The 24,674-nt window shown below is 39.6% G+C and overlaps 1 protein-coding gene across 1 annotated transcript in view; it reads left to right on the top strand.

Annotated features, from left to right (window-relative positions):
* LOC129764752 (C-type lectin domain family 4 member F) overlaps positions 1-23,350 on the top strand; it is a 223,372-nt gene extending 200,022 nt beyond the window's left edge. The window contains exons 6-8 of the mRNA XM_055764206.1: positions 7,590-7,690; positions 7,792-7,900; positions 21,388-23,350. Of these exons, the coding sequence (XP_055620181.1) occupies positions 7,590-7,690; positions 7,792-7,900; positions 21,388-21,629 (452 nt within the window). The 3' untranslated portion in view covers positions 21,630-23,350. The remainder of the gene's footprint in view (positions 1-7,589; positions 7,691-7,791; positions 7,901-21,387) is intronic.
* The last annotated feature ends 1,324 nt before the right edge of the window (positions 23,351-24,674 follow it).

A 24,674-nucleotide genomic window follows, 5' to 3' on the forward strand; every position in this document is an offset into this window, starting at 1 on the left:
GCAAACAACTTCACACAAGTAAAAACGTGAGGTCCCAGGTGTATGTCTCGGTCCTTAGAGTGTTAAGGTATATTTGAAGATGTATTTTTTGTTGACAGCTGGATGCGTTGACGCTGTCTGAAAATCGGTACCTTGCTGGTGGTATCGGCTCTGAAGTACCGGGGCGTCGTACAACGAATTCTAATGAATATTTTGGAACTATATGACAATACCTAGAGCGTTACATAGCGGTTTTTGAAAATCTAAAAATTGTCAAGATGGTGGCCATTTTTGTTAAAAATGAGTTACCTTTCGTGAAAAATCGCTGTTTAGAAGCTCATGAAAAATTGAAAAAAATAGATATCGAAAAAATGCTGAAAGGTACTTCATCGCTTTAGATCAGGGTTTTTCAAAGTGATCGATATCGACCCCCTGGGGTAGTGGGCAACAATATGATGTATCGGAAAGCAATGAAAAATCGTTTTTTTTTTCGTTTTTTAAAGAATATTCTAGACTAGAACATTTTTTTTGCTAACCAACTCAACAGCAAATCCAATTAACCTTATCCACCAGCTTTCATTTGGTTCCAAGAACGTTCCTGTAGGACTTTCCCATACATAAATATTTCAATTTGAATGAAAAACTACCCGTTCATCTTGAAGGGTGAATAATTCAATAACCAACCATTGCACCGCAAATCGAAAGACAGAAAGACAATAAATTCTGCACAAGGATAATTTGTTACTTTGACTAAACAAAAAATATTTAATTTTTTTTCATCGATTTAAAAAAAGTGCCAAAAACAGAATGTTTATAGTGTTTTACAAAATCCACTGTAATTCTGCGAATAACGCAGTAAGTTCTAATGTGTGCAGGCAAATTTTTAGCCAAGTTCATTTCCTAAACATCTGTGAACGTTTCATACTGATACGTTCAGTCGTGAACTCGTAACCTTTTGAGTGAGAGGTACGAATGTTGCCACTACGCCAGATTGCATCCGTGAGAAAATAATGTCAAGTTTACTCATTTAACTAACTGCAATGTTTTTAAATTGATAATCATTCAGTAAGAAAAAAAAACTAAAAATAGGATTTTCAAAGAAATTCGACTGTAGGGGTCTGAGACATGACTTCATTCTGGAAAAGGGGTCTCTTGCCCACAGTAGTTTGAGATAATACCAAACCTTCTTTCAATTAGTTCTTATTTTGAGGTGGTGTGTATGTTATTTAAGTACAATAGCAGTTCCCCATAGTAAAATCCCGGTTCAAATTCCCAACTAATGGTTGACTAGAATAACGCGGTAGAATCTAGTCAAAAATTGGAGGCATAGCAAAATCGCCTTGAGTCGTTAAAAATTCGTCGAATACCTCATTTCTTTGAAATCTACTCTTTAATACTCTCGACTTCAGTGATTAGTTAAATTTTAAGCCTTAGTTTCAACTGATTGATGCCAATATTTACAACTCATGACTGTTTCAATGAAGTTCCAAATCCTCATCAACAACTGATGCAATTCAATATTTACCGCAACTGATCTAACTATGTGGCAATGACAAATAATGTGATCTTAACATATTGGGACATCTTCTACAGCATACATGTTTTCCATGAACGTGGATAACTATAAGTATAGTCAATTTAGTTAACTTCCCTTGGTCACCACCAAAGCTACATCCTTCATATCTCAGAATTGATTAAAACCATGCATTAGCTCCTAAATTTTCTTTTATTAATTCTTATATTTAGCACCTCTCGAAACTGCGAAGATTACCAGCTAATGAATATGAACAAACACATCTGTCGCCGCACAGGTCATGCATTAAGACCGCGATTCATCGCGGAACGATAGAGCGGGTGTTTAGACTACGCTCTATCATGAATATTCAGGAAACAACATTATTCCCCGGCTTTCCGCCGGAAAGATAAAGGAAAGGAAAGATAAACAAAACAAATGCTGCGTAGGTTGTTTATTGCACCGGAGCTTATTCCGGTGGAATGACACAGAGTAGGAAAAATATGAGTAAGAGCTCGTTAGGAGCTCATTAGGGCAATAAACAAAGGGAAAAGATAACACGCCTGCGAGCGTGTAAATAATCACCCCTCGTTTGCCCGCCTGGCTTAGAATAACTAATTGTTTTCTTTTCTCTCTCTCTCTTATGCTACGCCCTTCTGGGGTAGACAAGACCTCACAAGGAGGCAAATATGTTTATTGCGATGGGCTGCGCAGGCAACTTATCGCTATGAGTAACAAAGGGTAGAAATATAGAAAAACACGTGTTCTCCCCGGATCTCGCACATGAGCGAGAAAGGGAGAACAAATAGTAGCTAGAGATAAAATTATGTATAAAAACCTAAGAAATTCTATGAATAAAGCACTCTCATCTGAACTCTCGAACTGCACACTTTAAATCAAGGCAAAATATCACATCCAGGACGAGCCCCCCCCCCCCCCACCAGGAAGGATCAACCAAGGAAGGATCAACCAAGGAAGGATCAAATAGAAGGTCGAGTGAGTATAGCCAGAGGCCAAATTAATCCCGGCCAAATCCGAAACTTCCAACCTCTTCCCTTTCCTTTATCCTTCCCCTTGGCCCCGCCCGGCCAAAACCTCCCAGTGACGCGGTACCACCGGATCTAACAAGTAGGCGCATATGCACTCTACTAGATCTGGCCTACCACAAAGCGTCCGGTAAAGGGCCTCCCTATTTTCAAAGCACGATAAGCTGCAACCACATTTGGTGGTTGCAACGAGGAATCCATCCCTCGTCCTCTGAGCTGCGCCAACATTTGGTGGCTCCAGAGAGGACTAGTTCCAAACTAGCCTAGCTGTGGAGCGACATTTGGTGGCTCCAGAGAGGAGTCTTATTTCAAGACAAGGTACGAACTCACAATAAAGTGCTCGGTTGAGTTGAGAGTCCTGTTTAAATTGCTTTGCGCCCGTCTTAGCACGGAGGAAGTTCGGTCTAGAAAGACGAACAATAAAAGCCAAGAGGCTAATTGCGCATTTCAAATAAAACAGTAATTTGTCCTGAAAGACGGACATCTGTGGAATAAAAGTAATTTGTCCTGCAAGACGGACACATCGCCAGTCAGGCATAGTTGGACGAAGGCAACAGGCGCCTCGTCAACATCAAGTGCAACCCGGTCACGAGGCCCGGCAAGCAAATATTTAAAAACAATCGGATTCCGAGAGGCGGATCCAAAATAACAAAATAATTAAAGGCATCGCCGGAGTGCGATAAAAATAAGAAGGTGTCCAGTAACGGCACAAGGAACTGCCTAAGAGCAGTAACGGAACCATTCGTGTTCAAATTGAAGTTCGTCTTAAAGAAAAATCGTCCGAAAACGGTACTGGTTTTGTCAGGGGACAGAACTAAGAGCTCATACGGTTGAGGAAAATATTCAAGATAGGAAAAGAAATCAACAAACTTAAAAATGGCCTCTAGCTTTGAAATTGAAACACTTTCATCCAACATAATAGCCCGAACCTCCATCGAACTCTATAGTATTTTAGAACGAGAATGTCATGCCAAGAAACGTGCAGTGTTTGCTCGATGGGAACTCTACGACAAAAAGTATCAGGCAAAGAAAGACAGAGGATGGACGGCTGAGGATGATAAGTGGAAAGTGGAAATAGAGGTACAAGATAATCAAATACTGGACGAACTGGAGGAACGACAATCCAGATACAGAATGAAAATGAACGAAATAGCAGCGGCACATGGAATTCAACTTCCACAGATTAGGATGTATGCGGTGAAGAAACCACCAGAGTCCGCCGAAGATATAAAATCTGCAAACATTGAAACAAATAAAAATGTTGAGTGCGGGACAGAGGAAGCTCTGAGTAAATCGGTCACAGATGGAAGAATTGTGGCAAATATGAAAGAGTCGTTTCAGATAAACGACGCCACTCCAATAGAAAAGGTTGTCAGTAAGGCTAAAGGCAGGTCCACTAAAGTAAGGGTTGCGAGGTCAAAACAAAAGCAATCTACCGACGAAATTATAGAAAAGGTACCACAACTAAAGACTCCCGAATCAAACACGATATCCGTTGCAGTACAAGTCGATGAACAAATAATTGAGTCAATGAGAAAAGAATCGACTTTTGTGATTAATGAAAATAAAATCAGATCAGAAAGCCCAACGCGTAGAAGAAGACGCAATAAAAAGATTATAACAAAGGACGTCTCATCACCTTGGTTTAACCCATCTAAACTAATAAAATTGATGATGATGTTGGTAATGTCGTTTTCCTTAATCAACGCCATGTCGATAAAACCCATCGACAGTGACGGATTAATGTTTGATCATCAAGGAACGTGTTTACTGCATAAAGACACAGGGCTAACACATATACAAACGAACACAATTCCCGGTGATGAGGACAACCGTAACGAGATTAACCGAAATATGTTGTATGACGGAAATATGGACACCTTTGAAAATTTTTGTATCCTTCGTAAGAAGCGAATTAAGAAGTCGGTGGATCAGCCGAATACTTTGGAAAATAGTGATGATATGCAGGAAATCCATATAGACGGCATTTATCAAATGAAGGATCCGATTGGAAGCTATTGTATGCAGAAGAAGAAAATGCTAAAATTGAATCAAAAGTTTGTGGAGAATTTCCTCGAAGATTTCAATGCTAAGTTATATGATTATCTGTCCGAGCTTCATGAAATGAATGGGCTCAATGAATGTGATGTTGAATTGGAAGAAGACTCAGTTGAAATTAATGAGGTAGAAAACATCAAAATGGAGACAGAGCCGAATTATGGAGAAGATCATAGTATCGCGTTATATCGATATAAAGTATTTTTGCAACCGGTCACAGAAACAGTGGGTGCAATTTCTCAACACATTTAACAAGGATGGTCCAACGAGAGGGACATGGGTGAGATTATAGTTAACACCCTTGGACGAAAATGGAAAATATAAGTTAAAATTTATGGTAAATAACAACGTAGATTGACTCAGATGAAAAATGAATAAGGCTGAAACAAACTAGCTCATCCTTTAAGATTAAGGATACAGTTGCCGAAACGCCCACACAGGAAATGAGGGCCGGCGTACGAAAATGAAGTTCCCACCATGGAACCGAGGGATTTGGGACCACCCAAATCATATTTGCACAGAGGACACTGCACTCTGATAAGAAAATATAAAGAATTTGAATCCTGCTGAAGAAAACTACAATGTTACACGAAAATTGATTGAATACCGGAAAATTCACACTGAAAATAATAGGCGGCTGTTTTATGGAAAAACGAAATTGACAGCTGAACGAAAATTGTTGCAAAGGAGAAATTTGCAATCGTAGTACTGGAAGGAACAATAATGCTGCAGACCGGCAAAATGAAGCGCTAGGATAACGCAAACCAGGATGATGTGCATGCGGATTCTGATGATGTGCATGCTGATCCAATTGATGTGCATGCTGTCTTGGAAATGTGGATGAGTTCCACCATCGACTTTGTCAGTATCATCGATGGCACATCAAGGAAGAAACTCCTACTGGCACCATGGTATACTGATGTAACCTCGCGCCAGAGGCGAAGAACCCAAGATCCAGCCTCTGATCTGGAAGTAGACGTCGATGCTCGCTGCCAGAGCATCATATCCGAACGTAGCAGACCATGATGTCAATGCTCGCTACTTAGCATCAAATCCGAAAGAAGCAGCCAAATAGATGTAAGCTCGCGCCAGAGCCAAGATGAATCAAGGACCAAGCATTGAGGAGGTCAACCGGTAGAACCAGACATATGCTAAATAAAAAAAAACACAACTTCGAATTGAAAATCGTTCTGTTAAAAACACGTTGAATGTATTAATGATTTGTAGTTCAGGACACTTTTATGGAAAGAAGAAATATTGAAGAAATGAATATACTCCTGTGAGAGTAAGAAGTCATATAGATGAATTGATGAAGCACTAAGCTGTAAATGATTGAAACACAGAAAAGGATAAGATCGCATTGTATTTGCAACACTTAAAAAATAAATCCATAGGCAAACGAATACGTTCAAATGGTTTACGTTATTCAACCATGAATCATCCACTCATAGTAAATCGAATTTGATTTGTATAGCTTCAAGTTGAAACAAAAAGAAAATGTAATAAAAACATAACCCTAATGGATATTGTAGAATAATTAGAAACAGATGCGGCACAGCTCAATTGGTAAATCTGCCTTACGCGATTTACGAGGGCCGGTATGTCGCCGCACAGGTCATGCATTAAGACCGCGATTCATCGCGGAACGATAGAGCGGGTGTTTAGACTACGCTCTATCATGAATATTCAGGAAACAACATTATTCCCCGGCTTTCCGCCGGAAAGATAAAGGAAAGGAAAGATAAACAAAACAAATGCTGCGTAGGTTGTTTATTGCACCGGAGCTTATTCCGGTGGAATGACACAGAGTAGGAAAAATATGAGTAAGAGCTCGTTAGGAGCTCATTAGGGCAATAAACAAAGGGAAAAGATAACACGCCTGCGAGCGTGTAAATAATCATCCCTCGTTTGCCCGCCTGGCTTAGAATAACTAATTGTTTTCTTTTCTCTCTCTCTCTTATGCTACGCCCTTCTGGGGTAGACAAGACCTCACAAGGAGGCAAATATGTTTATTGCGATGGGCTGCGCAGGCAACTTATCGCTATGAGTAACAAAGGGTAGAAATATAGAAAAACACGTGTTCTCCCCGGATCTCGCACATGAGCGAGAAAGGGAGAACAAATAGTAGCTAGAGATAAAATTATGTATAAAAACCTAAGAAATTCTATGAATAAAGCACTCTCATCTGAACTCTCGAACTGCACACTTTAAATCAAGGCAAAATATCACATCCAGGACGAGCCCACCCCCCCCCCCCCCACCAGGAAGGATCAACCAAGGAAGGATCAAATAGAAGGTCGAGTGAGTATAGCCAGAGGCCAAATTAATCCCGGCCAAATCCGAAACTTCCAACCTCTTCCCTTTCCTTTATCCTTCCCCTTGGCCCCGCCCGGCCAAAACCTCCCAGTGACGCGGTACCACCGGATCTAACAAGTAGGCGCATATGCACTCTACTAGATCTGGCCTACCACAAAGCGTCCGGTAAAGGGCCTCCCTATTTTCAAAGCACGATAAGCTGCAACCACATTTGGTGGTTGCAACGAGGAATCCATTCCTCGTCCTCTGAGCTGCGCCAACATTTGGTGGCTCCAGAGAGGACTAGTTCCAAACTAGCCTAGCTGTGGAGCGACAACATCATAAGCGCACCATTCTTCCATAAGACCAAACTTGTGGTGATAAATTCAATTTGAATACAATCGACCATTTTGATATCAAACAATCGCACACAGCATGAAGCCCAATCCATTGTTTGGCTACAATTGAAAAAGACGTTTGTGTATGTATCTCTCCATCGCAGCTTTTGACGGACAGTTGGAAGCATGATTGATTTTCTCGCCTTCCAACAAAAGTCACTGTGTTTATGTTTGGTTGTACGCAAATGGTTTTGACGAACAGCGCGAACTTAACTATGATGTTCTTGCATAATCGCGCCGCGGCTGATTTGTTCAAACCTTGGCACTGATCCTTTTCTTCCATTTCTTTTATTCCTTCAGATTGTCCAAACTGCGTTGAAGACTCGAGTGCTCCCACGAGATGGACAATGCCACTGCTGAAGCTTGGTGAGAAGCGATATTACCTGAGCATATTCTTTAAGGTGAGTGTCTCCCGGCTAGAAAGTTGTTCATAATGATAATCATGTCGCAATTTTAATTACATCGCATTTTTGGGTGTTTTTCTTTTTGTTTCATTCACTAGGCTAACTGGTTCAAAGCACTGCAGTACTGCCGATACCACGGAATGCAGCTCGCGAGCATACAGTCCCAGGAGGAGAACGATCGCTTGGAGAAATACGTCAAGGACTATGGTAATGTATTGTAGGAAACTTAAAAATAGAGCAGTGGAACAATGTGGAACTGGTTCAGGAATGTGTGACGACTTGTGTAATCTAAATGTATCTTTGCGTTCCATTCGATCACGGTTTGCAAGCTGCGGTTGCTGAATCGGGCAATCCGCGTGAACACGTTTTTTTTTACATTTCGCTTCTCACAAAGCTAATTAACACAAAGTGGTCATTTCTTGGTGTCGTTAAAAATGCGCACTTAGTTGAGGTTTTATTTGCTATTTGCTGTACTGTGTTCATGTGGAATTTTATCAAAGCCAAAACATTTGTTTTCTGGGTTTTCAACAATTACTGGAGAAAGGGTTTTTTCGACAGAACTCAATTTTCAATAGTTGTGTATGCATGGTAATGCGGTTAATTTATTACATATGTTATGTGATAAACGTGGCAGCAAAACTACAATAAGTTGTCATAACTGTTAGTATGTTAGTTAAACCTCTCGTATCAGGTTATTTAGGTGATTTTTTAAAACATAGAATTAAAAGATAATACAAACCGAAAGTATAAACGAACTAAATACGGATGCTTATTATATATTCAAAAAAAAATCGGAATAACAGTGAATCACGACGTTTTATGTGATTCTAAGACATTTGGCATCAAAAACTTTATTTTGACGTGGGACTACGTCTAACCGGAGTATATGGGGGGTAAAATGGAAACCTAAACACAGAACATGCAGGAAAAAATGAAAGATTCCAAATGCTTATGACTCGAACATTTCTTACTGGATCGAAAAGATGTTTGCATCAATTGATACGGAGTATTTCTACGCTTCTATCGCAATTAATATTTTATTATTTTTCATTGGATAAACAATAACTGTGAAATGTCAAGCGTTATCTAAACGCCCTAGCTGCGCCCTAGTTTTGATTGGCCCGATTTACGGTTTCCCCAACACAGACTTCAAAATCAATGTACCTGTGGGAATCCGCTTAGTAAATATACATGCAAGTAGGGGGTATTTTTGTTTCAACCGAGCTGTCTTTCCCTAACACAGGATTTCTAAATCAATGTGCCTGGGGGAATCCACTTTGCAAATACATGAAAGTCGGGGGCATTTTTATTCCGACTGAAATGTGTTTCCCTAACACAGACTACGAATCCATGGAGCGTGGGGAAATTGGTATTAGAAATACATGCAAGTCGGGGGTATTTTTGTTCCGACTGAAATGTGTTTCCTTAACACAAACTTCAGAACTAAGGTGTCTGGGGAAATTGGCATTGCAAATTCATGCAGGTCGGGTGTATTTTTCTTCCGACTGAAATGTGTTTCTCTAACACAGACTTCAAATCCAAGAAGCGTGGGGAAATTGGCATTGCAAATAAATGCAATTCGGGGGCATTTTTATTCCGGCTGAAATGTGTTTACCTACTACATACTTCTAAACAAAGGTGTCTGGGGAACTCGGAATTGTAAATACATGCAAATCGAGGGCATTTTTGTTCCGACTGAAATGTGTTTATCTAACAAAGACTTCAAAACCAAGATGTCATCATGTCAAAAGTAAATGAACTGTCATTAAATTTACTTGTAACGAAGAACATAATCCATCCAAATGTATGAATTAACCTCACATGACATTATACAATCTTTTTACTCACAAAGCAAATATATTGAATTCAATTGAATTCAGAAAGTGTTTCATTCAATCAAAAATTAAATCAATACAAACAAATGATTGCTAAGCTAAGGTAGTCCCACGTCAACCTTGCGGTTATATCATATATATAACCCACCCATTTTTTTTTAAACCCCGATTTCCTCCCCCCTTGGGTGATTTTCCGATTTTCAGAAAACTTAAATTTTGACATCTGCGACAATAGTAAATAAAGTCCGAATAAGCTAATATTCTGCATAGGGTATTTTATCGTGCAAAACAACATTTCACAGGGATTCCCGTATGAAAAATCGATATGACGATTTTCATTGGCACCCTAAACCATACATTTTGCCTCGTATTCCGAAAAATCGTCCCAGAGTGTCGATTTTTGACAAAAAAAATTCGAGATTACACTAGATCTCGATGTTTTGTGCAATTTTAAGACATTTAGCATCAGAAAAAAAGTCGAAACCCCCGATTTCCTCCCCCCTTGGGTGATATTTCGGTATTCAAAAAACTCAAACTTTGACGGCTGTGCGACAATAGTAAATAAAGTCCGATTGAGCTGATATTTTGCATAGGGTACTTTTTCGTGGGAATCAACATTTTTAATCAAGTTCACTTTGAAAATTCGAAGGTCATTTTTTCTCATACATCCATTGGCACTCTACTGGGTATAAACCTATAGATTGGTCATAAGGTTACCAAAAACGTATAAAATAAACAGATTTAAGGGAAGTTTATATTTCTCTGGAATCTAAAATGTATTTTTTACGTGAGTTTTTTGTCTCTTTTCGCCATTGAAACTCCGAATATGGAATTCTTTTTTGAACATCATATAAGGATTATTGGCACAATCACCGATGGACATATAGTTATTCGATAGTTATTCGAGATTCCTCAGGTTTTATAATAACGAATGTGGTAGAGAAAGTAAATAAATTCATCATCCACGAAACATACTCTCTAAGTCCAATTTGCATTAGATTAAAAGATACCGTTTGATGGCCAAAATATCATGTAATGGGAGGAGGAGGAGTTCTTATGACAAGAAGCATACGATACTATCTTCATTTAACGGTCAAGAAAATATCATTCATTGTCGCTGTTATTCATTATTTTCACGGGAGTTTGATTCAATTCAAATGTTTCACATTACGTTATAATAAACTGTATATGTTATAACACTCTGCCTACCGAGTATTCCTTAGCTTTTCGTTGTGCATGTCTGATTGTTTATCGTGTTTTCTTCCGCCTTTCCGCCGTCAGTTGCGTCATCCAGAATTACGATGTCACCCATCTTATCGACCCAGCTATACCGCAGTATCTGTAAAATGGAGCGCCGTCTGCCTCGTAGCGGGTCTATGAAAGACTGTTTTATTGGTCAAAACATCTGCTCTACGGATTCACCCAGTTTTACCCTGATACACTCACTTAACATGTCCAACTGTTTCTCACTCTTTCATCCTCTATTATAAACAGATCCGCCACTCTATGTTTCCTTTCAGCGCAACCAACGGAATGGATTCTCGAATTTCATCGATTACCAAAATTGATCCAACAGTTTTCGAATCGTAATGCAAATCATCACGTTGACTCCGTAGACTGTACAACTCCAAAGGAGCTTAGCGTAGTTACAAAGTTAGTTGGCGTCGAAATGGAAATGGAGTTCAGTGCCAAAGCGGGTTGAAAGGGTCGCCGTGGAACATCATGGCTGCGCCGATGATGTTCTGATCTTTGAACACGAATACGTTTTTTGCATCCTTTGTGATCTTCTGCGATGATGTTGTATTGTTCGCTATGAGCAGAATCTTTGGCGGTTATGATGCTGCTTAATATTTTGTACAGACTCGATAGACACGTTATCGGTCTGTACATTGATGGGTTCAATGTCCTGTTATCTTTCGGGAGGACAAAGGTGACACTACGGGTGGCAAATTCATGAAGGTTTTTTGGGTCACGTAGCACCTTGTTGAAGCACTCAGCTGTCTTTGGATGCACTTCGGTCAGCTTCTTGTGTCAGAAGCAGGGCCTGACAATTTCACTTCAATTAGCACATCGTCACTCAATAATGTGTCTTTCGCTTCTCAGAACAGAACCAGAACCATGCAGGCTAAAAATATATCTATTCTCTTTTCACGCACAATAAGAAAAATATCTCGTCTCTTTCGTACGTATTCCTTTCATTTCACGTTGATTCCTTTCATTCTGCAAACAAAAGCGACGTTAGAAATCGTCACTTGGAAATTAATTTGAAGCATCCATGTATTCTGGCAGTTTGTATAGAAATGAACGTTTCCTTGTTGCATTCGAAACTTATTCACTGAAACTAATGAAAACGGTGCAGTGAGGGTTGTGTAGTATGCCTGCAGGAGTAATTATTTACCGGCGCTAGTTGTCAGTGTGAAATTAGTGATGAAACGGATCGTAGTTTGGTCGGATACTGGATACCGGTCAGCTTCGAGTCCGGATAGCCGAGTATTCGACAGCCCGATGTTTGTGTTTGTGCACGTGTATTTGTATGGGTGTTTGTGTATGTTCGCGGGTTTTTTGGGTGTTCGTGTGCGTGTGTGCGCGTGCGTTTGGGCCTGTTTTTTTTTTTGCTTGCATGCAGGTGTGCGCTTTTTTTATGCGCGGGCATGTGCGTGCGCGTTTTTTGTGCATGGGCATGTGTGGGTGTGTGTGCGTACGTGTGCACGTATTTGTGCGTATTTGTGTGCGTGTGTGAACGTGTGTGCTTGATTCTTTCCGTGCGTGCGTCTGTGCGTGTGCACGTTTGTGCGCGTTTGTGCGCACCTGTGCGTCCATTTGTATGTTTGTGTGCGCTCGCGTTTTTGTGCACATGTTTGTGCATGTTTGCGCGTGTGTGTGCGTGTTTGTGCACCCAATGGTATGTGCGTGCGCGTGCTTCCGGCGTTGTGTATGCGTTTGTGCGTGCGCTCCCAATTCTGCGTGGGCACGCTGAAAGCGCAGACCTAGTCGAAAATCGCGTAATTTCGAGCAAATCGTGTAAAAAAATCGCGTAATTTCAAGCAAATCGCATAAAAAAATCGCGTAATTTTGAGCGAATAGCGTAAAAAATATCACGCAAAAAACGCATAAAAAAGAATCCAGCGTACTTGCAAATAATATGCTTCTTCGTAACATGGAATACATGTTTGATACAGGAAATATAATAAAATGAAGACAGCTCAAATCGGACTATTCTTTTCACCCTTAGAGAGGGTGAAAAACTCGAGAAAGGAATAGTCCGATCTGTGCCGTCTTTCATTTTATTACATTTTCTGTAACAATCATGTATTCCAAATAACAGAGAAACATGTTATTTTGAACACGGTCCGCGACGATCCATTTTGGTAAAATAAAACTTACGTTTGAAAGCAGCAAGAATCCTCTAACATGCGAAATGAAAATAAATATAACCCGTTCAAGCAGTTTTAATCGTCAGTGAAAGCTTCTGCTTTTATACTTGTAAGAGAACGAACGAGGAAAGGAACGAAACAAAAGAATCAATGTTACTGTATGCGTAGAGAATATTTCGTTTCCACTTCACCCCGATACACTGAAATTGATCCACCGAAAATGACTGTAGTGGAAGTGAGAGTTGTATGAATAAAATTCAATCACATTTATTAGCTTCGAAAATAACTAGCCCTGGTCAGAATTTCTGATCACCATCAACGCCCTGTGCTGCCCAGTTTCTCAGGTACCGCGATACTTCGCGGAAATCGTTCTCTCTGACGATGATAGCTGGCATCTCTGAAATTTCAACACAATTCTCCTCCTCCCGTCTTAACCACATTTGCCCGTCACGATGTTATACTGGGATCTCCCGAATACCAGCCCAGAAGTTCACCACGATCAGCGTGCGATCTTCTCTTTAGTCGGGCTCTCGTCGCTAATGTGGTCGAACTCTGAATACGCTTTCTCGAACATTGTAAGAATTCGAGGACGATCGCTCATGTCCGTCTCCAAATCAGTGCAGATGTAATAGGCGCTGATCACGAATCTATTCATTTCGTATGTCCACATGATCCGCCATCTAGTTGTAGCAATTTGACTGGAGGTCACCGGAACATCCAGTGTGTCCTATACCTGAGAGCAGGACAATCGGTAGACCAACAAACATTGTTCTTCCTCCATCAGCTGTGTACCATTCGTCATTACCGAAACATTATCGTTCATCATTAGTAAACGAAAATTAAATCCTGCGTCATCAATGTACCTAGTAACGTTGTTCAACAGGTAGATATGCATGACTTTCATCGGTACTTCGCCTCAAATTCGAAGGTTTACGGCCTTGAAGTTGATCAAAGTAGAAACATTTTTTTCAAAACAGCTGGAGAGTTGCCTTTTCAAACCGTTTGTTTTCCGAATCTTCCGAAACTCGTTTACGTTTCATGAAAACTTGGCATCCCAAGTCATGATTAAGCACATTATGCATTCTCGATTTCGCAACATTGGATCAGTGGCCATTTTATGTATGGAACGAATTCGATCCCTGACGATCTTAATCACTCGCTCAGTTTTTACTGAATGTGTTCTGCCTGATCTTTTTCGGTCATTAAACGAGGAAGTCTCACGGTTAGGGCCTTGCAATTTCACTTCAATTGACTCATTGTCACTCAATAATGTGTAAGGAGGGTGCTGTGCGGGCCTTTAAAATCGCCGACTTTTGCGCCAAAGAACCAAGGTCCTCTGTCGAGATTTGGATGAATGGTTAATCGAATTTAAAATTCAAGCTGTTAAAACTTTAATTAGAAAAATTAACCAAAATTCCCAAAAATTTTCTTAATGTTTCGTTCTTAGTTTTTTTTTCGTCAACACCTGACTCCTAATTTCTAACAACTCATAAGTTGTGACGTCACAATTTTCCCCGATGTCGGGGGATTTACCGTTGCACCAACATCCCACGGCGATGGCTGATCGCTGGAACGCAAGCGCAGTCCAGAAAAAGCACAAAAATGTCACCTGTACACGGATCCACCAAGACTATATAAATTGTTTTTTATTAATAAAAAATATTTAACATGAACATCAATTGCATTTTTTTTTTCAAATTACCTCCGTTTCCCCAGGTGCAGACGCACACTGCTGCGCTATCTAAACAATTATTTGTTTAATTCTTTGTACTCAATTATCCTACTAATAAAATAAATATAATCAACAAAACTGATCTTTTTGTGTTCTACCAAAACTCACTCTCAATCGATTTTAATATTCGCTCGACTCAAGATTTTTGATTTTTTTATTTATTCAAATCACTCCGAAAATATCTGGAAAAAAAATTAAACTTTTACACTCGAAACACTAGAAATCGTTTTTCTATTGTACCTTTGCAAAAACTACTTAAAATCGCACTTTTCACTATTTGATCTGTTTCACTTGGCGGCTCAGAATGGAAAGATCGATTGTGGTATTCTTTCCGATTGCGAAACCTTCCGAATTTTCTAGAATCTCCTTCATTCCTATCTCTACTTCCGGTTCCAACATTGAACTTTAGGTATTCGTTAATCTAGAATCTTCGAGGACTACTAGGATCTTGATCGATTATTGTGAGTGTCTGATTCTATCAGTGCTCGAACTCGAACAGTCCTATCGAAACTTCATTTCCTGCAAACTCCAGCAGGCTGAAAATAGTGCTACTCTCTCTCTCTCTTCACGCTCAATAAAGATAATACAACATCACCTCCATACAGGGCCTGATCACGAACGTCACTTCACGGTGAAAACGAAATGAATTGTATGCAATTTGTATGCATTTTATTCCGTTTTCACCGTGAAGTGACGTTCGTAATCAGGCCCACAGTCTCGTGTCGCTTCACGTTCATTCCTTTCTTTTTGACGTAGGATTAAGTCTTTCGGGAACATATTGGGTACAAATTGAAAATCGAAAATCGATCACATCGTGAAAATTGTCCAATTTCAAACGCTTATTGCTCAGTCATTTCATGATGGATTGATCAAATTTTTGCGTCAATCGATTTCGGTACTCCATAACAATTTTTTATATTGAAGAAAATAATATATGTCATGAAACTAAAAATCTCAACCCCTATCCTAACGGAAATACCCACTTCTGATTGGTCAAAATTGACGACACATGCGGCGGGTCCCTAACAGAGACATCAAAACCAAGCTGCCTGGGGGAAATCGGCATTGCAAATACATGAAAGTAGGGGGAGCTTTTGTTCCCACCGAAATGTGTTCCCTAACAGAGACATAAAAATCTAGCTGCCTGGGGGAATCGGCATTGCAAATATATGCAAGTCGGGGCCATTTTCATATATCACAAGTAAGATGAGTGATGCGATAATTTCTAGCAAATAAAATTTTAATTTGGAACTTTAATGTTGATTGCTTCGTCAAATTTAATATCAATGACCGATCCTGTATTGTGAAAAATTTAGCACAAGTGTAAGTGTAAAACTGTATATGGAAGCAGCTGTGTTAAAAATGACTTGATATATGAAACGATTTATTTCAATTTTCATAAATAAAAACCAAGGTGTGTTCCCGCTCGAGAACGAGTCGTTTGGGTTAAGCTGTCTGTTATGTTGTGTTCAATTTCATCCAAGAAAAGTTTATTGTAAAAATTGGAAAAGTAAAGAAATATTAGAAAAAGTAACTACAAATAGTATTAGTTGTTGTTAGTCCAATTAAAATTCGCATTGGGTTGAATAAACATTATAAAACAAAATTACCGTTTCTATTCTAAATTTGTTTTCTCTATATAAAAGTAACATGTTTGTACTGATGAGAAAAATTGATAATTGTTTTTAGTATTGGTTATTCTCTTATATTACATTGGTGAGTTTTTTTTTCTTCATTTCATCCATACATAACACAGGAGGCATCTCGTCTAGGATCACAGAGGGCGGGTTTCATCATATCTCGTTCCCCTTCGGTGTCTTTTATCTGATACGCACCATCCAACGACTGTTTACCATCCTTCTGTCATCATCACTCGGTAAACACTGGTGGAGTGAACAAACAATACCCAAAAACCAAACAAAACGACCCTTTTTAGAGCCACCAAATCATCATCAAAGAGTTTAACGATGTAACTCTTCAAACACATCCAAAATCAACAGGTAGATTAACGGAATCCTACGTTAACTATGCGGTCGTGTCTCGGACACAACCCTCCTGTGACTTTTTCACACAGAATTATCAAATCGTCGAATGAAAATGAAAGTTTCTTATGTCGAAGACACCTTCATCTTATTTCGAATGAAAATTTCGTTGGAGCTCTAACTGTACTCACTGAAACTAATGAAAATGACGACGTGGAAGAATGTGCAGTATGCTGGCAGGCGTAATCGGTTGTCGGAGATGGTTGCAAACTAATATGCCATCATAGGGGAAGTGGGGGCATAGTGGTCACCCTAAGGAATATGCCCATTTCCATCGTCCACATACCGCTTCAATTCCCGTTTTTCGAAGAATATTATAGTTGAATTCATTGTTGTTCAAGATAGCATTCGGCTTTTACTATAAAAATTCAAAATAGTACATTTTTCATCATTAGAAAAAAGGTTAAAAATTGAACTTTTTTTTTGTTTGGAGGTAAAGTGGTCACCTAGTGGGGGCAAAGTAGTCACTCGCACATATCAAGCTAAATGGGATAGATTTATGCTTTTTTTTTGTTCAAATTTGTTCAAATCATATTTGATATAGTAGGTACATGTACGAAATAAGCTTGGCCTGATCACCTAGAGTCTCAATTTAATTTTTCTCATGCATACCAAAATGTAGTAAGAACATTGTAAGTTGTTATTTACCTATGACCACTTTGCCCCCAAACACGAAAGAAATCTCTATGCTAATTAAACGCTGAGATTGAACAAAATATTTGTTCACCTCTCCTAGAATAGGTGAACAGTTGTCCAAACTGATGATTTGTCCTACATATCAGATTCAATATACTAAATTTTACGTGAAATTCCTTAGATACCATGCGCGCAGAACTACGGCCCAGTGGCTATCGGAAGAGCGATTTTTGTTTTTATTCATATCTTGACATTTTTACAGCTCTACTTAAGTACAGGGTGACTCAAAAGTTACTAAATTCTTCAAATATAAGGTGACTATCAATACGGTTTTAATAGTCAATAGTTATACTACCAAACAAACAGGTGACCACTTTGCCCCCATGACCAATTTGCTCCCACTACCCCTATGTTTCAGTCGTCAAGTGAAAGCGTCTACTTTCAGGTTCAAAAGAAACGACAGCAGAACGAAAACGAAATTGTAGAATCGATGTTTCAGCATGCGTAGTGAATACGCACAATCAAAATTGAAATTGGCTGAAGAGAAAGGAAGAAGTAAAAAAGTAATTTTCATCTTTTAGATTCGAAATTGTGAACCCCTGCTCACGGTACCTTCTAATGGTTCGATTAGCAAAATCACGCTTCAATTCCCGGTTTTTCAAACATGAGAAAATGGCATCCGGGCGCACTCCTTCCGAATACATTTTTATCACCACAGCACGAAACTCGATCATCATTTTTAAATTGCGCCGGTTAGTGACCATTCTATCCTGGATTCCTCGAGTCGAGAAAGACGCACCACGCTAGATATGAGGTACAGACTAGGGGGGCGTTGCTGATCAAGGGTCAGCTGCATCCCAATAGGAAGTATCCCGAGTCGGGCACACGTACAGAGCATTGGAGACAGCAACATCCGAATTACGAAAACACTTGTAATACTAACCTCGAGCCAACCGCGAGTAATCGGTTACATATTACTAACATAGATAATAAGAAAAATTGTCAAAGTATTGAACTCCCGGCCCCGTGAGGCTAACGCCATATGAGCCTTGATAAAAATATATATTTTGGGAAAAAAAAAGACGGGTGGGTAATGTCGGGGACATAACCGAAGTGACGTAGGACTATGCAAAGGGGACAGCTTTTGTTAAATATATATTTTAAATATATTGTTTTATTTTCTTCACCTACGTGAATACCTACCTATCTACCTGAAAAATGGATTAGTTTACTGTTTACTCTTTATGAATAGGTTAATGGTTCTGAAAAGAACCTTTGGTGTTGTGTTTTTGTTATCACTCGATATTCCCATCTTGTTCGGCTAAACCTTCCTGTTTAGCGATTTGTTGTCACTCGCCACAGCTTTCACAGTTGGAAAATTTCTTCCCATCCAGCTTGTGACATATTTTACAGTAAATTACATTCAATGGCACGTCGCATTACCACCACTCAGTGCCGGATTGGAGGTAATTTTAACCTGTAATTGAACATTTGCGATGACAGTGGTACAGTGTCGACTTTCAATGTGGGATCATAATTTGGATCTCTATGTTTACAAAAATGTCCAACTAAATAAGTCACATTACATGTCCGTCCAATTAGCTAAATGTCGAACTAATTGTAGATTACTGTACTTTCAATCTGGAAACAATTTAAGAATTGGTGAAAATTGAATAATCAGGAAAGTCCCCAACTATCAATAAGCTCAGAACAACTGCCAAATTCACATACTCATCAAATCCTGGCAAACAAATTATGAAAACATCAATTTGTGTTTTATTATTATTTTGGATAATGTTTTAGAAAGCATTGAACTTTATTTCCTAAACTCTTTTTTGGAAGGTTTAATGGCCCTGAAAAGCGCCTTGTTTTATGGAATAGTTCCAATTTAGAAAACTTAGTACTCGTGGTTTTGAAAAAAACCATTTCGAACGCCCTCGATGCCGCCTTGTTCTGGATTTGCCACCAAAGCAGTTTGTATAAAGAACAAACTTTTTTCTTCTGCTACCTGATGCCGTTTTGCGATTGCGTTTGCCACTCGCCATTCGCTGCAACTGCATGTTGTCTTGATGTCCGCCGAACCGAATGTGTTATGTTCCGAATGCAGGTTTTCTTATCGTCGCGAGCAGCTTTGCCAGCCAACTCGATCACTCCGGCGGCCGAAACTATATAACGCCGGCTAGGTGGACTGGTACACAGGTACTAACGCGCTCGACCTAGCTACCTTTTCCGGTGCAATTGGCGGATACACCTACGGGAAATTGCAGACCACCACGGTTCGAGCGGGATTTTGCCTTTCCCTTCACTTTTCCTCCTTTGCCATATCCAACCATGGCTGCTTGTGTTGGTTTGTTGATGTGAGGTGATGCGAAACGATGTGGTGTACGGTTCGGATGAGAATGATCGTTACGGCAGTGGAGAGGGGATTTTTAAGCTGACTGGCTGGCTCGAGAATTACGCATGTGTGAGACTGCGACCAATGTTTCCCTCATTTTTTTCTTTTTCCTTTCCAATCGTGCTTCATTCTATTTCGCTGCTGCTCTGGTTGCCCGTTTTGGTCGGTACGATTTGAGGAGCACAAAATGGACCAATCAAAAATGGGCACATAGTGTATTTGGACAATGCTTGATATTTCACAATTATTCAATTATTTATCTCAAGAAAAATGAAATGTTATTCGTTATGATAGATGCGTAGATATATTTCCTATCAATTGATGCAAAAACCTTTGCGATCTATTGAGAAATGCTCGAGTTATAAGCGTTTCAAATCTTGCATTTTTTCCTACTTGTTCAGTGCCTACATTTCCATTTCACCCCCTATATCTTCCGGTTAGACGTAGTCCTACGTCAAAAAAAATCATTTTTAAACAGTGGATACTTAATGAAAATAATCGAACTGACCCGTCAATGGATTGTGTAAATATAGTACAGTAGAACGAAGAGATAATACCAGAGTATTTTGCCGATAATCGGGGTTCTACTGTATAAGATTACAAAGATAGTGTATGTGCTGCTGTTCTACCACTACGGCGAATTAAAAAGGTGTATGAGTAGATATTGGACAAGGTGTATGTGTGAGTACGACTCGCGAACATGGTTCAGGTATACTACCATTTTAATAGAAAAAAAACATTCTCGATATCTTCTTCGAATATTTCTAAAACATACGTTGATCGGCCAAACGAAAGTCTGCCGGCTGAGCTAGAAATGGTATATGCGTTGTATGCTCGAGATCTCCGATCATTGCTTAAATCCGATTGGTTCGAGTGAGAAATTTACGATTGAATTTTCGCTCTATGAAACATTAATTAGACCGGTGATCAAGAGCACAAGATCATAGCTGAGCGTATCGCAATGTTCTACGTAATCAATGGTTGATAGGACTACCATTGATAATGCACATTCTGGTTTCGAGAAGCAGTAGCTGCTACTTCTTATTTCGAAAAAATGCAATTAAAGTAATGTTCAATTTGTAGCGCTCCGTATCATTTTATAAAACCTCATCGTGTGTGTCCCTATAAAGATATATCAAATATTAATTATTGCAATCTACTTAGGACCTAGCAGCATTCACCCGGGCTAGGAAATTAGGCGTTATCGTCATGGTGCTGACACCGTTGTAAACGAAAACCTGATCTTTACATAATAATCTACCATTGCCTGACTTGCACTATTTGTCTCGTTAATTCCAACCGATAAAAAATACTCCGCTGGACGAACGACTTCAAGCATTTGGCTAGCTTTTTGTTCATATCTTAATTTAATTTGGTAAGGTTTATGTTTTATGGGGTCATGTGTATGACTGATTCTGAATTAGCGTGAATGTCAGCGAAATGTCGTTTTATTTTCGTTTCTTGTTTTACTCAGTTTAAAGATTGTTTTTTGTCTTTGGCTTTAATTTCACTTTCAACCTATCAACCTTCCTTTTCTTTTAAGAAATGTGTGGAAAAACTTGGAATTCCTATGATTTTTTATTAATCAGGCATAATTTTAATTTCGGCTAATAAGCCCAATAGTTATAATATTTGAGCACTATTCGAGCAAATTATTAACCAACATTTTAACCCTTTCAGGCCTTGCTGCCGAACACTTCTGGACGTCCGGGACGGATCTGGCGGAGGAGGGTAGCTTCTTCTGGATTTCCAACGGCCGGCCACTTTCGTTCACGAACTGGAACGCCGGCGAGCCAAACAACTTCCGGTACGAGAACGGTGAGGAGGAACACTGCCTCGAGCTATGGAACCGAGACGGCAAAGGACTCAAGTGGAACGACACGCCGTGCAGTTTCGAAACGTACTTTATATGTGAGGTTTGACCGACTATGGGACAGGTCGTAGGTAGGGGGTGTACATGCCTTTAATTATCGTAGGTCAATTGCGTTAGCGAGCGTTTTGATTTTTCTCCTGGCGAGAGAGTTGGGGTATTCAGGGGGAAATGGTATCAATCGCTTTAACGGAAAAAAAGTGAAAAAAAAAATAAATAAAAAACTAATTTAATCAGAAACTTTTTCAAGATGAACGTTGCCAATTTCACAATTTCACACAAGCTACTGCTGTGAGTCCATCTTTTTGGCATCTATCCAAAGTACGTTATTTATGAGAGTTCATCGTGAATGTCATCGAACTATTTCGCGTGCCTAAAAAGGCCGGCGCATGGATTATCAAATATGCGCGCATGAACGGCGAATATTTATAGCTCCACCGATAGAATATTCTGCAAAATTAGTTCCACGTGCTTAGGCGAAAAAAAGTGATTTGGACTATTCGAAAACACATTCCAGAATAATTAATCGCGAAACCTTGTTCAGTCTCATCGGAGAGCGTTTTTAATTCTTTGATTATTTGCATATCTCAATATGTTTTATGGAAGACTGAACTGACGTCACTTAGTAGCCAGGAGGTAACAGTCACCAAGAAGGATACTTAATATGTGATTTAATGTATTTTCGTTTGCTTTGATATCACATAGAAACATTGAAAAGAGTTTTTTGGGAATTCACCAGTTTGACCCCTGCGAGTTCTTCTTTTAAATTAAAGTGTAGTGTGTTTTTATGGACCACCAACGGTAATGGTTAAATTATTAGCCAGTGCGTGATTTGAGGATATCCAATAAGACTAATATTTTTTTTTGGCTGGCGTATGTTCTTCTATTTGTTCTATCTTTGATCAAAAACACACCTTCGATTTCTGAGATTTAGGTTACAATTCGTTTGATGAATGTTTCAGGATGGACTGTAAATTTTCTATTTACATTTGCTTATACTATTCCCAGTATAAATGAAACAAAACATTGTTTTAATTATGCCATTGTGAGTCGCAATCATCTCCCCCGAGTGGCAAATTGCGTGTAATTTTAACTGTATTTAATTTCAATATACATATAAAATAATGAAGTAATGTTTTATATGTTGTGTCATCAAATGAGGGCGCAAATGCACACACAGTGCCACACTGCCATTATAAAATTACTGTCGAAATGCGATGGCGAAACTACACGTTAATTAACACCCCAACTCCTCGTCGCCTTCCTTCGTCCCTCCACCTGTGTCGCGTTTTTCGTTTGCCATTTCATCTATTCTCACATCAGAGCTGCAAGCTGTCATTCACCTGTAGGATTCCGAATCATATATATACATTTGTTTCTCTTACTGTATAATATTAAGCGTGTTCGAAACCTGAACCAATTTCAAAGAAATAAGTCTGTTCGTATCTTTAGATTGTAAGAAGCGTTTGTTTGCAGCTTATCCTTAATCGGAGTTTTATTATTATGGTTATGTAAGCGAGCGAAGTGTTAGAACGCAACAAACAATACCATTAAACTATTTATCTAGTAAGGAAAATAAGCTCAAACAATTACCAAGACTCTCTTGCATTATGTATAAAATACAGCCAGGATCGGTGACAAGAGAGATCAGGACGTGTTGCAACAGCGAAACGATTTTGTAGTATTTAGTAAATTGTAAATATTCTTCAACCTTTTACGTGTTGCCGGCCAGAGTGTAATAAAAATAAAGTCAGCGTTAAACAATTTTACAAAGATTGTTCTTCATTTGTGAGACATCCAGATAACCTGCTTCTTGAGTTATGTAGCTCGTTGTGATACCAGTTCTTATATTGGATAGGTTTTTTTTGAAAACTCGACAAACTCCCGAATCACCGCCACCAATCCAATACTGTTTCAATCGGGGCTTTCCTCTGATATCGATATGCTCGCCTATAAGATACTTTCATTATTTGTTCAACCATATTATGAACAATCCAAAGTATTACCTCCTTTCAAAACAATCTCCTTCAATTTCGTACTCTCCTGATCTGAGTTGATCTCTCCCAGATGCTGTTGTTAAGCGGAACGGCCAAAGTAAGCAGCTTGGAACCAGTAAGTGGGGCCTCTGTTACCTTTGTCGGGTGCTACGGGTGCTGTGGTGGCTACTACAAAGCCACAGTGCTTCACGATGAATTCTTCGAACGTCGCGCTCTTTGTGAATCCGGTGTAGTCCAGCGTGCTGCAGAGATTAATACCAAGCTGTCGCAAAGCGGTGAACGATACGATACCTACCAAATACCACACGTCATTGTGGTTGAAGAACAATCCTCTGTATCAGGAACAACTTTCGAGCCGGAGTAAGCTCGACCGGTTTGTCCACGAAAGCAGGCATACGGACGGCTCAAAAGAACCACCAGGAATTGAATTTGGGGTAAGCGACGGTAAAAAGAGACCGATTTCCAGCAAAATAACGTCGCGGACAATTGCCAGGTCTTTTCAGCGGATGTGTCCGCCATTTTCGAGGCTACCACAACCTCATCTTCCAAATTGCTACTGGTCGTCTCCGATACAGCGAGTGTCATTGATGCCAAACATCCATGGGTACAGGCCGTCGGGAAGTGTGCTCATGTAGGCTCCCGGCTGCCACTTGACGATGTAAAGCTGTGAGTCATCAACTTTTTTCGCCCATTTTAGACCGAAAGGTGTTTGCAGTTCCTCAAAAAAGTTAAGAACTCGATTGGCAGGTTCGAGGACAAAAAACTGATGAGAGAACAACGGATCATATCCAAACTGCAGACTGCTCACTGTTCGGTCTCCCACGGGTACAACAGAGGGCCTTTCCATCTACTCTGCGACCACTGCCAAAATCAGAACTCCGTCCAACACCTCCTGTGCGGTTGCCGGAAATGAGATTATCTGTGATATCCCTATGGAATAAGAGGAAGCGTACGAGGTATCTTGAGCGAAAGGAACAGCTCTTTTCTGCTACTTAAAAGATGCCGAAATATTCTTTAGTATCTAACTTATGAACAATGGAATAGCCACGAGGATCCTTGTTCTTTTACCTCCACAACAAAGGGGAATTATAATATGTTAG

The sequence above is a fragment of the Toxorhynchites rutilus genome, chromosome 2 (genome assembly GCF_029784135.1).
Source record: "Toxorhynchites rutilus septentrionalis strain SRP chromosome 2, ASM2978413v1, whole genome shotgun sequence".
NCBI lineage: Eukaryota > Metazoa > Arthropoda > Insecta > Diptera > Culicidae > Toxorhynchites > Toxorhynchites rutilus.